This window comes from Paralichthys olivaceus, chromosome 9 (assembly GCF_024713975.1).
Source record: "Paralichthys olivaceus isolate ysfri-2021 chromosome 9, ASM2471397v2, whole genome shotgun sequence".
In the NCBI taxonomy this organism is placed as follows: domain Eukaryota; kingdom Metazoa; phylum Chordata; class Actinopteri; order Pleuronectiformes; family Paralichthyidae; genus Paralichthys; species Paralichthys olivaceus.
In genome coordinates, this window is record NC_091101.1 from 9376610 (window position 1) to 9393761 (window position 17152).

At 43.9% G+C, this 17152-nt stretch overlaps 1 protein-coding gene across 16 annotated transcripts in view; it reads right to left on the reverse strand.

The window, feature by feature from the left end:
- The window catches only part of tenm2a (teneurin transmembrane protein 2a), a 241908-nt gene that overhangs the window by 96452 nt on the left and 128304 nt on the right, over positions 1-17152 (reverse strand). The window contains exon 1 of one of the 16 annotated variants that reach the window (XM_069532130.1): positions 10618-11363. The exons of 14 other annotated variants lie outside the window; for them this stretch is intronic. In XM_069532130.1, the coding sequence (XP_069388231.1) occupies positions 10618-10669 (52 nt within the window). In that variant the 5' untranslated portion in view covers positions 10670-11363. Of the gene's footprint in view, positions 1-10617; positions 11364-17152 lie in introns of those variants that run through there. One more of the 16 variants, XM_069532132.1, reaches the window with a different exon arrangement.

The following is a 17152-nucleotide window of genomic DNA, read 5'->3' on the forward strand; positions in this document are numbered from 1 at the left end:
AAGTCAGCCTTGAAAAAAACACCCCCACTTTTGATATGTTTCACCCGGCCGTCATTCCGTCGTGTTTTGATTTCCCACTTTATTTATTCCACGTCTTATTTTGCTTGTATTGTTTGTTTGTTCTCAAAGATGAGTTTACTGACCCTGAAATTGGCAAGTGGTGCTTTAAATTTGCACGGCCTTGATCGGGTCATGCAGCTAACTGCTGAGCCAGAGAGATGCTCAGACAGAGAGAGCCCGAGCAGCATTTTTTGAAAATATTCTCGAGGAGAGGCTTCCTATCAGGAGGCTTTGGTGTCTGCGTTCAGCTCTGGCCTGCCAAAAGTCCTCTCCTCTTGGCCCGGCTATTCTAATTGAGACCCACGACAAAATGAAATGACAAGTCCCCCCTCTCTGGGCCGATGCAGCCTGGGTAATATCCTCGCTGTGTCCCCAGCGTGCTGTTTCAATCTCACCCAGTCGGTGGGAGTATGATAGAGCGAGATATGAGCGCATGAGCGCCAGGGGGAAAGGGTAGAAAGAAGGGGGAAAAAAAAACATGTGGCTGTAAACAACCTCAACCTGTTCTCTGAGCGCTCTCTGTCTGTGTCTGCAGCGAGAGCGCGACGAGAGACCGAGAGATAGGGATGAGACAAGCTGGAGTGTGTTTGGGGAGAGGCGCTCCTCCTCCGACTGTCTCCTCTGTCTGTCTTCTCCTTTTTTCTCTCGCTGCAATCCCTCTTTCCCTGCGAACCAGCGTGAGTTTGAGTGGGTGAAACACTGCCACAGTCCTGTAGCCTCCCATGAGACACTACTTCAAACAGACTGCAGAAGTACTGCCAAGGGTTCACTCGCTGGATGTGTGTTTGTATACTTCTGCTATGTGTGAGAATTGTGTCTATATGCACAGATGCTCTCGGAGCCTCCTTGTCCTCTCGCTCTCGCTCTCTCATCTACGCTTACGTACAATTTTATTAATTCATTGCGCGACACGTGCAGATTGCAGTCGTCAGAGTGGGCCATTACTCGATTACTCAAACTCCCCCACTCTCTATCTCTTTCCTAAACACACATTGAAGCCACACATACAGACAGACATAATTAAACAAATCCATGGTGACTGTTAAGCGTGAAGGCCTCCTGCTGTGATAGACATATTAACACCAGGATTAGTCCAAAACAATTACAAAATGCTACAGATACACCCCCCTCCTCCCCCCTGGATGTGTGTGTGTGTGTGTGTGTGTGTGTGTGTGTGTGTGTGTGTGTGTGTGTGTGTGTGTGAGAGATCATCTCCGTCACGTCATGTGGGCCACAAACATGGGAATACGGGTTGCGGGTTGCTTTGCTCGCATTGCTTTTACGACTTATGTTTTATTTAATACTCGCCATTTGTTGGTGAGCCCAGGCAGCAGTAGGGACCTTGAAGCAGCAAGCATGCACTAAATAAAAACCACTTTGAACAGCAGCTACGGCAATGACTCGAGTCTCATTATATTTGAACACGTGCCATTATCTCGAGCAGTGTAACAATGTTAAGAACTATGACGAAAAGCGCAAAGACAGATTTGCTGACACAAAACGCACAAATACACAAAGTTGGGGGAATGATTCTTTCTCATTAGTGGATCTGAAAATTCTCTATTTTCTGCCACACCTGAAAAATACTAATACTTTCTCCCCCACCCTGTCAGCCCCTCATAATCCCCCCCTTGCCCTCCACCCACCCTCTACTCTCCCTCCGACTCTTGCCAGACATATTTGCATATTTGTATTCTTTTTCTCCTCTTTACAAACTACGTTGTCAGACGTCGCACTGGCTTCCAGCATGTCACAGAGTAAAACATTTTTTTCACGTCTCGTCTATAAATCATTAAATGGCTTTGCCCCAAGATAAAGGGATGACTTGCTTGTACAATATGAAACTACTTGAGCTCTTAGATCATCTGGAGCCAGTTTGTCTGCTGTTCTTAGAGTAAGAACAGAGATTAGTGGATCTTAATGTAGTTACTATACGCTTGTGAAACAAATCACCAGAGGATCTGAGGAGAAAATTTCGACGTGTGTAGAGATGTAAATTATTTTCTTTCTTATTACGTGAAAGACTTTGATATAGTCCTATTGAAATACATTTTCCCAATTGTTCTTGTGCAAATATTTCTCTTTAATTCTCAAGTTTTAATTATTTTCAAAGAATGTCTTTTCTTCAAGACTTCCCCGTTGTGTGACTTAAGCTGAATAAATAAATTTGATTTCTTCTTCGTCTCCCTTAACTCTTTCCTCCATCCCCCTGGCACTTCCTCGTCTCTGCCTCTCCATCTCTTCCTCAGCAGAAGAGGTGGGAAGTCTACCTGCTGGATAATCCTGCATTACAAGCTTAATCCCCTAGACGTGTTCGCTCTCACACACACCCACATGGAAGCATACATACATGTGCACGCACACACAATACTGAACAATAGAGAGATTGTTGGAGGGATTGCACACACCTGCAGCACATTTTCCTGCAAACAATACGTATGTATATTGTCAAGTGACCTGTTTTATTAAATACACACTGGGACTGAACACTCACACACAGGCTGGATAAGGTGAGTCGCTGTCACTAGAGGGTCTGACATTGGTCTCAGAATATCTGGTGGAAAAAACCACAGAGAGCAAATCAGAGGCCTGTGTGTGCATATGTGTGTGTTCTCTAGTGGGCAAAGGGCAAGGGCTGAGAGAAAAATAAAAACAGTGTGAGGGATGAAGAGATGGCATCAGACTGAGAGGAGGGAAGATGGAGGGAGATCTCTGAGCAGTGGTTCTCATTAAGAAGTGGCTCCAAGGTCCAGTCACTTGGCATTGATTTGTTCAAAACCCAAAGCTCCGCCATCGACAAGCTCGCTGTCCTCAAGTCCCTGTCAAAGCCAACAAGTGCCCACAGTGTACACAGGCCAGTCTACCAACCAATCACAAGTCAAATCAGTGTGACTTTTTTATTATTTCTATTCCTCCATAGCATCAAGCTGTATGACTTGTCCTAAAGTCGTCTCAGGACATATGATGGAAATAATGACATATTTAACCAGAGGTCCATCACATTACAAGTCAAATGGACGTGACAAAAGCCTTCTAATTCCTCTCATAAACCCCAGACAAAAGTGAGAACTCACAACACTGGAGCGCGTCTCACGTTTCACCGACTCTATTCTGGTGCATAAGTGTGTGTGAGTGTGAATGCATCGAGTTGAATAGCCAATGAATAGAGGCCATAGTCAATCAATAGCAATCTACGGCCAGCCTCCGCGATGCTAATGGAACTGTGCAAGAGTTGGCATTCTGCCAGTGCCATCACTGCAGAATCAGTCTGAAAGCCTGCAGGCATGTGCGTGCACGTGCACGCACACACACACACAGGCAAAGAGAGAAGAGGTGAGAATCACAATGTGTGTCAATATGGGAGGCAAAAAGAAAAGAGATGGGAGAGACGTGCACACATAGAAGACAGATGAATGTGCCGTGAAACATTGTTTAGGTGATCAGGAATGATCGATGGAATCATTTCACTGCCCCCTCTGCCCCACTGCACAGCCCATCTCCCATCATCTCCCCCTTAAGCTCTGATCATTAGTAACACACACATATACACATGCATGTACAGTGCAAACACTAACACACGCATGCAAAGACCAAGTTTCACTTTGTCATCATCCCCAGGGCAAGGTCACGGTGCCCTGTCTCCTCAGTGTGTGTGTGTGTGTGTGTGCATGTGTTAAATTGGTAAATTAGGATAAAAGATTGGCTGGAGGCTTGTAATATTCAGGGAAAATGTTACATAACTACACATTATATATCAAGTTACAAAACTACATTTAATTTTACAAGTCAATTCAGCATTTATTATTGAAAGTGAATATATATCGCAAGAATCTACTGAGCAGATCCCTTCTGAGCTGTAAATAGAACAACTACAATAAAAAAAAAGATGTTCTCTGTCTAATCATCTCCGTGTGGAAGCACATTACACCGAGTTAATTGAGGGAAAAGGGAAAAAAACATTTTAGTTCGTGTCATCCACCTCACGAAATTGATGGACGGCTAATGCATCTTTTCAGAGTCATTTTAGTGTGTTCATCAAAGTAATTTGAAAGTAATAAAACTAACTCTATAATGCATTACTGTCTGTATAAAGACGGGCGCAGAGTCCTCTGAGTCTCTGATTTAAAGGAATCAATACATCTTTCTTAAAAAGGATTGTGAAAGTACTACGCTAACGGAATAAATATATATATACGAAGAGACAGTGGTTCCCAACCTTTGTGTTTATAGATACAATATGTTATTTAACATTTAGTATGTAAAACTCAAAGGTTTTCATACAATGTAAATATTTGTGTTAGGCTCAGTGTGGACTGACATAGCTGTACATGTATGCATTATTATTGCAGCTTTTTAACACTTAAATCAAACTATTTCACCAAATTTGACTGCATGTACTTTGAGCTGCTTTTTGATTTGAACTATTCCCTAATCATTTACTATGAGCTAGTTGGCCTGTTTGAACAGTTATATGTTAACTTTTTATTACAACTCTTAATTAGGCTACATTCAGCTATTTGAGCTGTTTACCTATTTTATAATTTATCAATTACTTCAAGCTATTTGAATAATGCATCTGCTACTTAAACCTAACTCTTTAAACCATTTATTCATTTCTGTACAGCATCTATTTCAGTCATTTAAGCACTAGTCTCAAAATCTGGATGTTTTTTTCTTATCTGGATGTTTTATCCTTTTTAGCAGATGAACTGTTTTACAAAATGTCCATGTGCCTAAAGACTGCAGTAGTACATTTAGGTTGGGAATCACTGCTCACCCTTATACAACAAAGAGAGTACAGCTCCTGCACATGCAAGTGTAGCCTCATTTCCACTACTGCTTATCAGAAACAATTCCCTGTCTGTGCTTGTGAAACATATATTTGACCTATTTTTTTTCCTCCTGAAGCAGCAGAGCAATCTACCTGGCTGTCTTCAACAGAAGCACGACTCTGGGAAACTGCCGGATGCAACTATCTAATGTTTGAGCCATTGTCCTCACCCTCATCTCTTAAAATCGGTTTCACATCTGTCGCAACGTGACAGCCGGGAGCTGGCGGGGCAGAGTGAGTCACGGTCTGGGCAGAAGAAAAGGTAGTCTCCCCTCCTTTTTATGTTAATAACACAGACCTGAGGAGAGAGTTCGGGAGAAGAGAGGAAAAGATGCAGGAGAGAGAACAAAAGAAGGGGTGAAGAGTTCAGGAAGCTGGAGTCAGTGCTTTGGGGAGAAAGATATTAAAGACGAAGGGAGGTGCTGGGAAGGAAACATGGACGGGAGGCAGTAGCAGCACGGCGGCGGAGATAGCAGAGAAATGGGGCACATTAGATATGATGAGGAATGGAACGGGGAATGGTTAGTCGGGTTCCGAGTTTACAAACAACAGTGTGATGAGTCAATGAGTCACTGCTGTCGCTGCTTCTCCAGAAGGTATAATGAGGCTGTGTGGATGAAGGATGGCACCTCTAAGACAAAAACTCCTCTCCGGCAGAAATGCTGGGATCAATTTGTCACTTCAGCATGACTGTAATTGCGACACTTTCATCTGTCACGTAGTTAACTCTGACACGGATCGATCACTTAGAGTGTTAGCGTTGCATAGATAACAAATGGGATTACACTGCATCCCACACAGTTGCGCTGATTGAGGATATGACAGTTTCTTGCTTAGAGGAAAATTAAAAAGGTGAATGAAAATAATGTATAACAATGTAAGAAAATTCCTCCTTTTTTCTTTATTAATATGCAGTTTGAAGTATGTGAAAGGATTCAAATTAACTGCGTCGCCTGCTTTTGTTTTTATCTTCCTCTTCAAAAATGAGCGTGATTGAGCATGAAAACGATGGAGATGAGAGGACAATGATCAGACAGCGTCAGGTGTGGATGGAGGGAGGAACAGAGATATGAGAGGAGAGGGATGTGCTGGGGTATAGGTGACACACATGGCAGCGCCACATGCAGATGGCACACATGGATGAGCAGCCAGCGTAGTGAAGCATAAAACCGGCCAGCTCGCTGATCTCTCACACACACACACACACACACACACACACACACACACACACACACACACACACACACACACACACACACACACACGCTTGTTCACTCACTCACTCAGTCACACACACACACGCCCAAATGCATGCTGAGAACACCAGTTAGCTTGCCAGCCCTTTACTCACCCAAATCACTACTGTGAAAATTAATACCTCCAACCGTCCATGCAAGAACCAGCCACACACTCTCTCGCAGACACACACACGCACTTTAAAAATCAATAAATGCATTAAATATTTACATAGGAAAATACATCCATAAAAATTTGTAGGAAACCCTTTTGAAACGTTTTACGATTAAAGTCGACTTAATAACAAAAAACAAAAAACAACACTCTGACATCCCAACGGTTTAAAATCAACCATGTTAATCATAACGATTTCTTTTCCATTTCCTTCAAAACTGACTCAAAAATTAAGATTGACTGCCGGCTGACTGCTTTTCCATCAACGTCTCACACACACACACACATACCACACAGACACATCCAGTACCAAAATACAAAACCCCCTTTCCCAATGTCTCATATACGCAGATATAGCTGTGTGTATTATACACAAACACACAGTGGCTGACGGCCATACACACAATAAGGCATGGTGCGTCGGGGAGGACACAGGGGGCTGAAAGCAATCTTCCAGCTGACCTTGAGTAGGGAGGACAAATTGTGTGATGGAGGGAGAAAAAAAAAAACCCAATGCGACGAAAAGGAGTGAAATACATAATCTGTCTCCACTGGCGGATGGAAACAAATGCTTTCACTGTGATTGAGGACACATTGCCCTCACACATCCACACACAGATATACACAGTTTGGCTTAAAGAACACTGGATGGAGAACTGAAAGCTGAAAAAAAACTAATTTCCTAAAGCAGGAGGGGAACAGAGAGTCGAATGGACAAAGTAAAGCAAAGAAAGACGGAGACTCAAGGAGAGAAGCTGTGGGTGGAGAGACCAGAGGAGTCGGTAAAGAGGCCAAAATAGGTTGAAACTGGGAGACGGGGGGAGAGGAGCAGACACAGACAGATGGACAGAGTAAAAAGAAGGAAGGGAGGAAAAGATGAGTGACTTGTGACCGGCCTTTGTAGATGTCTGTTGTTGCTCACTTTCGAGTCAGCTTCACTGAAGCAAAGTCTTAATGACTCATGGCCTGATACTACGCATAATCAAGCTGTGCATGTGTGTGTGTGTGTGTGTGTGTGTGTGTGTGTGTGTGTTGGCGTGGGTGCGTGCACGAGCCACTAGTCTTGTAACTTTATTACCATCTGTTACCACACATGCTTATTTGTTTATGTGTGACATGCATGTCTTCTTCAATCGCTTTGCTATTTTCCCTCTCCCACTCTGTGCCTCTTCCAATCACCTCTCCCTTTGTGTCCGCTCCTACATGGCGCCTCGCTCCCCCGCGTGGAGAGGTTAGGGTCCAATAAATAGAATCCGACCCAAAAAAATCACGGCCATTATCTCGGTGGCTTTCTAACTAACTCGCTTGTCGCAGCGATATGGAATTGCGCTCCAGCCATTTTAATCAAAGCGCGTGTGTGCGCCTGTCAGCCAGTGTCAATGTGTGACTGGATGTGTGTGTGTGTGTGTGTGTGTGTGTGTGACTGGATGTGTGTGTGTGTGTGTGTGTGTGTGTGTGTGTGTGTGTGTGTGTGTGTGTGTGTGTGTGTGTGTGTGTGTGTGTGTGTGTGTGTGTGTGTGTGTGTGCGTGCCTCAGTACCTGTCGAGGCCATTAGATGGAGCTGGTGGCTGACTGAGGGGAAAAGAGATGGAGAGAGAGGGAGAGAGATGGAAAGAGAGAATACAAGGATGGATAGCTAAATGAAATGGAGGGGAAGGCTCACTCTCCTCCACCTGCAACTCCAATTTCTCTGGCAGTGTGTTTTTAAGGTGTCCAACAGTGTGTTGTAGCCTGGATTGCTTGTGTCCAGGAGCATCAATTATTTATGGCACCGTGAGTATCACTTGGTAGTAGCAGTATGTTGCTGGTTGTAAAAATAAAAGGAAAAAAAGATAGAAAAAGAGAAAGAAAAGAAAAAAAGTGCACCCTTGAGCAACAGAATATAAAAAATTAAACCATGATTCATGCTATACATTTTAATTTGTCATATCCTGAGCAGGAAAGGGTGGTGTAGCTAATCACAAGACTATAAACTAGTAGAAAAAACCGGCACAAAACCAAAGTCAAAAATTTAAAACATATTTTTACTAATGAGTTGCTTTTCCTGCTACAGCATATCATAAATGCTGGCAGTGAAAAAAAGACTGATAACTACAGACACAAATCAAGTCTAATTACTGATTTCATGGCCTAAAGTTAAAACCAACGAAATTCAGCGAGAAGCCTTTCGATTTTTTCTTTTTTGTGAATGTTTCTCAAATCATCTGGACACAGTGAAAATCATCAAAATGAGGTTACAATCTTACAAACACTCCCACACACAATGTATCCTTGAGTTTGTGTGGAAAAAAACAATATACAGACTTGCGTGCACCTGTGCAACCACAGATCTTGTTGGCAGTTCACAGAAAAAGGGGACGGTAGCCCGGAGGAAGGGCAGGTGTCCACAGATGGAGCACTTGCCGTCTCTCTCTCCCTCGCTCGCTTTCTCTTCCTCTGCCACAGATGGACCCGATCACACCTATTTCTCTCTCACATGCCCTATAGCTACATAATCAGCATGAGTGTGTGTGCGTGTCTGACTTGTTTATTCTCACATAAAAGTGAATGAGCCTCTAAATACGCGTGTGCGCTGAGACTGGGTTTAACCTACAGCACAAGCAAATGTGGTGTTTACTGTTTCGGTGGCAGCTACTGCAAAGTGGAGATACTAGACTTCTATCTATATCTGTCACTTCTTTTAAGCCAGTAAGAGTAAATGTGTGCGTGTGTGTGTGCGTGTGTTTGTGTGTATGTGTGTGTGTTTGGTGAGATGTGCACATTTCCCTGAAAAAACTTGAACCCATGTTTCAGAGTTTAGCATGAAAATGAATCCCGAGATCGGCCGGCGTCTGCTGGCTCAGGATAACGTTTCTTTTCCCTTCATATTTGCATGTTTGGTGACAGCTGAACACGTGTGAGGTGGCCTGCAGAGGGTCTGTCTGTCTCCGCTGGCAGGGGGTCTTTTTAGCCAATGGGACCACCCGCTCTGTGAATCAGGAAGTGAACCACTGATCTGTCATCTGTCTTCATAAACCCACCAGTCAGGACCCTCCTAATTAGTCACCATGGAAACCATGGCTAATTCCCTGGTCTGCCATGCCAATCACATCCTTTCTGTGGCAGCAATCAGAAAGGCACATTTATCCACTGCTGGACTGGATCTGTGTAACAGATGTGTATGTGTGTGTGTGTGTGTGTGTGTGTGTGTACACACATGTGGGCGTTTCAGGGAGCTTGTATGTGAGAGCTTGTGAAAGGACTGTATTTCCTTTGACAATGTTTCCTTTATCTTTTAGAAGAGAGAGGAAAAAAAAAACAACAACCCATATTCTGGCTGTCTGGCTTGTAAATTCCTCGTGTTTACTCAGATAGAAGGCAGATGTGTCGGAGCTGCTGAAAGGGGTGTATGCCACGTTGTGATTGTCTGTGGGAACTGTTTGATTAGCTTGATGAGTGCTAGCAATCCCCTCACACCCACAAAGCAATCACACAACTGTTATATGACATTGCACACAAACACACACATGGACACAGATGCCGAGACATGGAGTCGCACTTGACCTTTTCCCCCCTGAGGTCAAACGGCTCCATCAAACAACACAGCCTCACAAAATATAAACCCTGCACATTCACAGGGATCACTTTGATTTTTAAATTAAATGGCACATCACATCAAACTAACCAATTAATTAACCTGCCTTGATTTAGAGAGGCAAATACCTAGAAACAACCTTGTAGATATTGAGGAACACGCACATGAATAAATTATGGATTAATGGTGGAACGGGGCAACCCATGTCCCATCCATTCCCAGCCGTCAAATGCCTGTCAATCACTGTAATTACCATCAATTGGAAGGCGCTCACCAGAAAAAGCTAAGGGCTGACACACAAGGGTGCGCTCACATGCTCAGCCGACTTCAAATCAATGACCAAAAAAAAAAACACACGGGGACGCACATCCGAACGGTGCAGGCTGGCATTCGCTGATGCCAATCATAAACTTCAAGCGCACATCAAAGCCAAGTTTTATTCAGATGTATGCCGTTTGATCACCGCCTCTTCCGTGTACACATTCATACTCGCACACACTCCACCGTGTGTATATATGTCTGTAACCTACATTGCAGCAAGGCATTAAAATCCAATATGTATAGGTTGAAAAAAATATTTTAAAAGCTGTGTGCTACTTTCTGTCTGAGCGTATATATATGTGTGAGTGAGCATCCATCCACAGGCAGAGGACACAGGGATTGGCCACAGTCAAGTTCCAGCCATGTTCCTCACAATGCCACCTGACTGCTGTAGGGACAAAGAAGTATCTGAGGGTCTTACCTGTCTCGTGAGAGAGGGTCTTGGTTCTTCCTGTGTTGCCTGAGTGATGCATCGCTCCGTACTTGTCTCTCTTTCTGATTAACCCGCTGCCCTTATCTCCTCTCCTCCACGCTCCACTCCTCTCCGCTCCCTTAAGAGTCCTCTTTTCTTGATTCTCAATCTTTTTGCGCCCTGTTTTCTCCCCTTTTGTCAAAGTCCTCCCTCTCAGCCGCCTCTCTCCCTGGCTCTTGTTCTTCTGTGCTCTTCTTTCCCTTTCTTCTCTCCTCTCCGCCTGTTCGCACTGAGCTCTGTGAAGCACAATCCGTTAGCTGAGTGCAGGAGGAGAAAGAGAGAGAGAGACAGAGCCGGAGCCTGACACACACACACTTGCGCAGTGTGGATCGACACACTTGCACACGTGTAGATCTTGCACCGAGAGACAAGCGAACGCCTCACACCAAAACACCAGAGGGAAAAAAAGATGAGCGCAATGCCCTGTTCAGCTTTTCTTCAGTAGACGGCAGGTCTTTTTGTCTTCCTCTTGTTTCTAGTCCTCAGTCGTCTCTTTCACTCAATCCGTCACAGATCAAGGGCAGCTCGGGCATTGGGGAACGGATGGATGAGGCTATACTGAGAGTGAAAAAGAGGGTGCCTTTCAGCCTGTGGCAGGCAGAGCAGAAGAGAAGGGGAGATGTGGCAGCAGCTCCATCCTCCATCTGCCCACAGCTGAGACTGAGAGCAGACTCGACACACACACACACACACGCTCTCTCTCCTCCTCTCTCTCTCTCTCTCTCTCAGCAGCGCACCACCGAGATGGAGGGGGAGGAAGGATGACGACGGGAGCTAACGAATAAGCCAAGGGGAGAGAGAAAGAGGGTTAGGGGTGAAACAGTGAACGAGGGACAGCGTCGCGGTAGAAAAAAGGGAGGAGGAGGTGGTGGTTGCAACCAGGGTGGGAGCACGCAACGAAACCCATGAGCACTAGAGAGTGAAAGAGTGACAGAATTGTGGAAATGTGACAAAGCATGCACATCAAATGCGAAGGGGAAAGAGAGAGAGGAGAAGAGAAGACACGAGGGAACGGGTTGCAGGAGGAGAGGAGAGAAAATGAGGCAAGGTGGAGGGAAAGGAAAAAAGAGGGTTGAGGGTAAAAGGAGAGAAGACAAGGCGATTCAAACGGAGAGCGGGGATGGAGGGGGGGGAGGAAGGGCAGAGGACACTGCGGCGATGAAGCCAATAATATGTCAGATGTCACATGGGCGTGTTCAAATTCACATAACCTCCCTAAATAGAAGAAGAACAATGTCTAATAGAGCAGGAGAAGATGGCAGTCACGGAAACACCACAGTGACAAAGCTCTTGTCCTGCAAACAAACATCAGACTCACAAACTAAAAACCTTTTCATCCTATAGTGATAAACAAAAAGAGAAAAACAATGTTTTTGTTAGCTAAGTGATGAATACTTTTGTTGCAGACAGTGGCAACATTAAACTAGCTAAAAGAAGCTGCTCAAACACAAAGGTGATGTCTCCTCTGTCCTCTCTCAGTCTCAGGAGGCAGATTAGCAGGTGAGTGAAGGTCCTTGTAGTGCCCAGCAGAGGGCAGACATCTTGTCACATATCAACCAAAAGGCTGAGGTCATACATCGCTACAGCATCATGCTAAAATATTAACGACATCACTGACAACGCTGCATCCAGACGCCTCACATGCAGCAGCCCTGCATCATCACAGCTGTTCATTTAATGATTTAGAGATAATTCCTCACCATTAAGATGAATGATATTTAAGATATTGGTGGGGTCTCCTCCATTCTCTTACATTATGGAACCAGCGTGGATGGTAAACTGTGTTGGCTGGAAAACGTGGACAAGAATGATGACTCACAAATGGAAGAAGGCAGTTTTAAGTGATCTAAGAGTGAAGACAGAGGACGTGCACACACACACACGTGCACACACACACACACTGAGGAGCAGGCATAGAGCTGTTGTTTAGACGCTATAGCCTCCATAAAGCAGGTTTGTGCAGCGTGTGCTGTTGTGAGGAGGGAGGAGGAGATGGGCGGTAAAGGCCAACCCCTGAGTCACCACTCCAGGGGACCGCTGTCAGCTTCATTTTCTACCTCTTCATGTGAGAATGTCATTCTGAGACGCTATCTATTATTCTCGATGAGTCGCAGATGCACACCATGCACCACGGCACGCACATATAAGGCTCATGTGTGTGCCCAATACGCACACATGCTTGCGCATACATGTGCGCAGACTATGAGGGTTGCACACACAGGTGTTGAGACTGGATTTACAGTAGGGGGTGGGGGTTTGCGGCTATGACTTCATCATATTAAAGTTGAGAGTGCGGCCCAGGTAGAATCGGCGCGCGCACAGGCAGAGTCGCTGGATTTCTCGATGAGGTTGGCGTCGATTTGTCATGATAAAAAACCCATCTCAGACAGAAACAAATTGCTTTCTTGACAACACCTTGTAATACTCCATCATGCACACGTATACACAAACTTGCATGGGTCCCCTCACACATACACATGCGCACACATGTGAAGGCAAAGTGTTATATTCTCTCATGCAGGTTATTTATCAATGCCATTCAGCATCATTATACCTGCCATATCTGTATAAGCATATATATTAGGTGTATATGTGGGCTACACAGAGGCTCCTACTGAATGCGAGTCACAAGGGAATCCATTCAAGCGGCTGTACTTCTGTGTGGATGACACAATGGTTGTACACAAAGGATGTAAGAAGAAGAAGAACGTCTAACAGAAACAAAAAAAAAGAGAGCACAGTGAAAGGTCATGTGCGCTAATGTGAGCAAAGATCATGTAATAGCATGAGAAGTAATACCTCTGCGTATTAGCCCTATTATGCAGATCCTTCTTTCTTTCTTTCCTTCTTCTTTCTGTCTTTATCTCACAAGTACATTCTTAGCTTAATATTGGGTTTCTAAAACTCATACCAGGCAGTGTCAATTGCAGCCCGTTGATTTATACACTCCCAGCATGCTATTTCAGATTTTGTGTCTCTAAGCCTCACAATTCCTTTCTTCACTCACTGACACTTTTTGTTCTTTTTCTTTTACCTTTGCCTGTTCCCATCCACCTACCACGTCTTGTTTCTCCTCCTTCTACCTGCCTGATCTGAAATACTGAAAGCGCGCTAGTATGGAGGGGAAGAGAGGGGGGAATAGATGGAGAGAGAGAAGGTGTACTATAAGGTGCCCCCATGGGTTGAACATGGTCATTTGTCATGAGGCTGAAAGCTTAAGAAAAGACTAGTTAACCTTTACAGCTGATCCCCTTGAGACAAAGGAGAAAAAAAACACACAGCCTAGCAAAACAGCTTCAAGAGAAGGTGGACAGCACACACATGTACGCACACATGAACACACATGAACACGCACATGAACACACACATGTACGCACACATGAACACGCACATGAACACGCACATGAACACGCACGACCAGTAGGCTTCAGAATCTCAGAATTGACGTTAGTGAAGCTGTTCAACACGAAGCGAGAGGTGGTAACCAGATTCTCAACACATCCCCCTCCACAACTCTCGCTCTTTTCCCTCAGCGAGAAGCCTTGTTGTCTCCATGGTCCTTTTCCTTCCTCCTCCATCCCTCCATTCTTGTCATCCCCCCACCCCCTGCCAGAGTAATTAATCACCTTGTGCTAATGAGCTATTAACTAATGACAGATTGACATGCTTCTGCCTGTGTGCGCATGTCTGAGTGTGTGTTTGAGTGTGTGTCTGTGCAGGCATGTGTGAGTGTGTCGCCGGAGCTAACCTCAGTGCACTAATGTGATTAATAAGGTTAAGCTCTGATTAGGGATGGATCAAAAGGAGTACATGCACACGCACCTGTACACACAGAAGCACACATGCATGCGCACAAATACAAAGAAATCACACATTTCTTTCATTCACAGAGCAAAGAACACTGACTACTGTCAGCCCGCTGTACATTTGATTATATATAAAACTAGGGCCCAGAAAAGATTTCAAATGCCTATACCTTTCCCCATATATCCTCCTTACACAGATGCTCACTCTGCATCATATCTCTGGGAAAAAGAGGGAAGCTTCAGAGTAATGCACATCACTGCCAATGATCACACACTTGAAACCTTAAAATCTCTTTTTTTGTTGTTTCTTTGATAACATTTTCAGATGTTTGTCGACATTTCTTTTTACATTTTTAAGTCTCATTCAAACCCCTGGAGATGAACACACAGAGTGCTTTACTCTCAGTTCTTGAGAAACACACACACACAGTCCTCCCCTCACCTTCAAGACTGCTTTCAGCACCACGGACAGCTACACAATGGAGCCGCTATATGAACAAATTTGAAGTGTCCTTAGAACAATGTCCTTGTTTTGGAGCGCAGCGTAAAAGTCTCCTTCTTTGAAATAACAATCACACCTTAATAGACTGCGTACCAAACAATTACACTTTAAAAGAGAGGCACTTTATCAAACTGTAACACAAATAGGAAAGTGTTAGTTACAGTAGAGGTCTGTACCTGGAGTCGCTAAAATCAGATGTATTGGCCTCTAAAGCCTCTGCTTTCCAATTCCAAGAGAAATGTAGTTACAGCCAGATCATTTGATACTCGAGAGAATGCTTGCACTACATGATAGGGAGTCTAACCAAGCTGCTAACATGTGTGCGAGCGTGCACATGTGTGCATGCTGCCATGAGTGTGTATGTGCACAACCAGTGCATGTACTGTACAGTATGCACCTCTGTGTGTATCTGACCTAACAGTCTGTCCCCCCCAGAGAAGTTTTGGCGCATACCTAGACTCATTTGCATTCTTGCAGCTCTCTCATTTTTTCTGTGGCTTTAGAAGTGAACAGCTGTTTAATGGTCATAGCTCTTCAGAGACAGGACATTGGGAAGCACAGAGGGGGTTAGCCAGGGTTTCTGCACTGCCAGACACACACACACGCGTGCACGCTGAGGCACACACCAGGTAAAGCCTGGTTCAGCTATGGTTCGGAGAGAGAGATGTGACCATTTAGCAGATGTTTTCTTTCCCAAAAGTCACTTTGGAGGCTTTTCACTCAGTTGAATTTAACAACAGTGGAAAACAAAGCTGGCCTCACATGCCGTATAATGTAGCTGCTGTGACAACAAGAAAGAAAAACCCTGCTCAGTATGGCAGAACTATTGTGCTGTTGACTTAAAAACCAGCATATGTGTCAACGTACAGCATGTGAGTACGCTGGTATAGCTACATGTTCCAAACAACTAATATCTGTTCTGTATACCACTGGAATAATTGTAAAACATGTATTTTGAGAGGATGGATAGATGGATGGATGGACAGAGCAGTGAAGGGTGTTTCATAAAACCTGATTTAAAAAGCAAAAGAGGGGGATTGAGGTTGGATTTTGGGGTTGCAAGGTGGTTGAATGAGTTCTCTAATTTTTGTGGAGCTCGAAAATTCATAAAAGCTATTTGAACCCTGCACTGCAGAATCGCTGACACACATCCAAGCAAAACTGCTTCCAGTGGCCTTCATCTCTGCACTCATTTTGACTATTTGACTTGAGGAAGCAGCGCAGACGCACACAGATGGGTTGTACTTCATGCGATGCCAAAAGAAGGGATTTGGTGAGAAACGGAAGAGAAGTGAGAGGTTATCGCCTCTCAGTGGGAGGTGTCTAGAGCCATCCTGGTTCCACGGCCTTCTCCTTAGAGGGCGGGGGGGCTCTCATGTCATAACCTTTATGAACCTGACATGTTCAAGCATAATGTCTGATTGATTGATTGATTGACAGGTTTACTGACTCCACACACCACAGCTGTTTGAATACCAGAGCATTAAACAAACATGAAAACATAATCTTAAACCATATTTGATCTAAAATGAAACTTTGACAAAAACATAGAAATGGTTAATTAAATATATCTCTTTTGACTTTACTAGTATCACAAAATAAATAGAGGGGGGCTAAAAAATAAATGGTTCATTTGCCAATTTATTATTGGTAATTGATTAAAAGGAACACCTCATGTTAAATCTGTGTTAAGATTCATTGAGTTGTATGCGAATGAAAATCTATTCTTTACATAATCTTTACTTTTATTTATTTCTTTACTCTCTTGTTAGCACAAGATTTTATGAGCATTACTAATGAACATAATCAATAATAACATATCAGTAAAGATCACACACTGTCACATTGTCTCAATATGATGACCGAAGGAAATGTATTTGTTAAATAATATTAATTATATTAATATTACATACAGTATATAAAACGGGGCAATAACAATTTACTTATTCATTTATGTCTTTAAAGGGATAGAATTTGCAATCCAACTTTGTGACAGAAGAAAGTATCCATTACGTTTCTGCATGGGGAATTTGTCAGTAAGACTTGAGAGTGAGACTTGTGTAATGTTGGCAGACTCTTGGCAGGGACCCAAAATAACAATTTGATGAACCTTTAGTTGACATTTCATGGGCTGTCGCAGTTGAACCAAAGATTACAATGTAGCCAACGTGTCTCA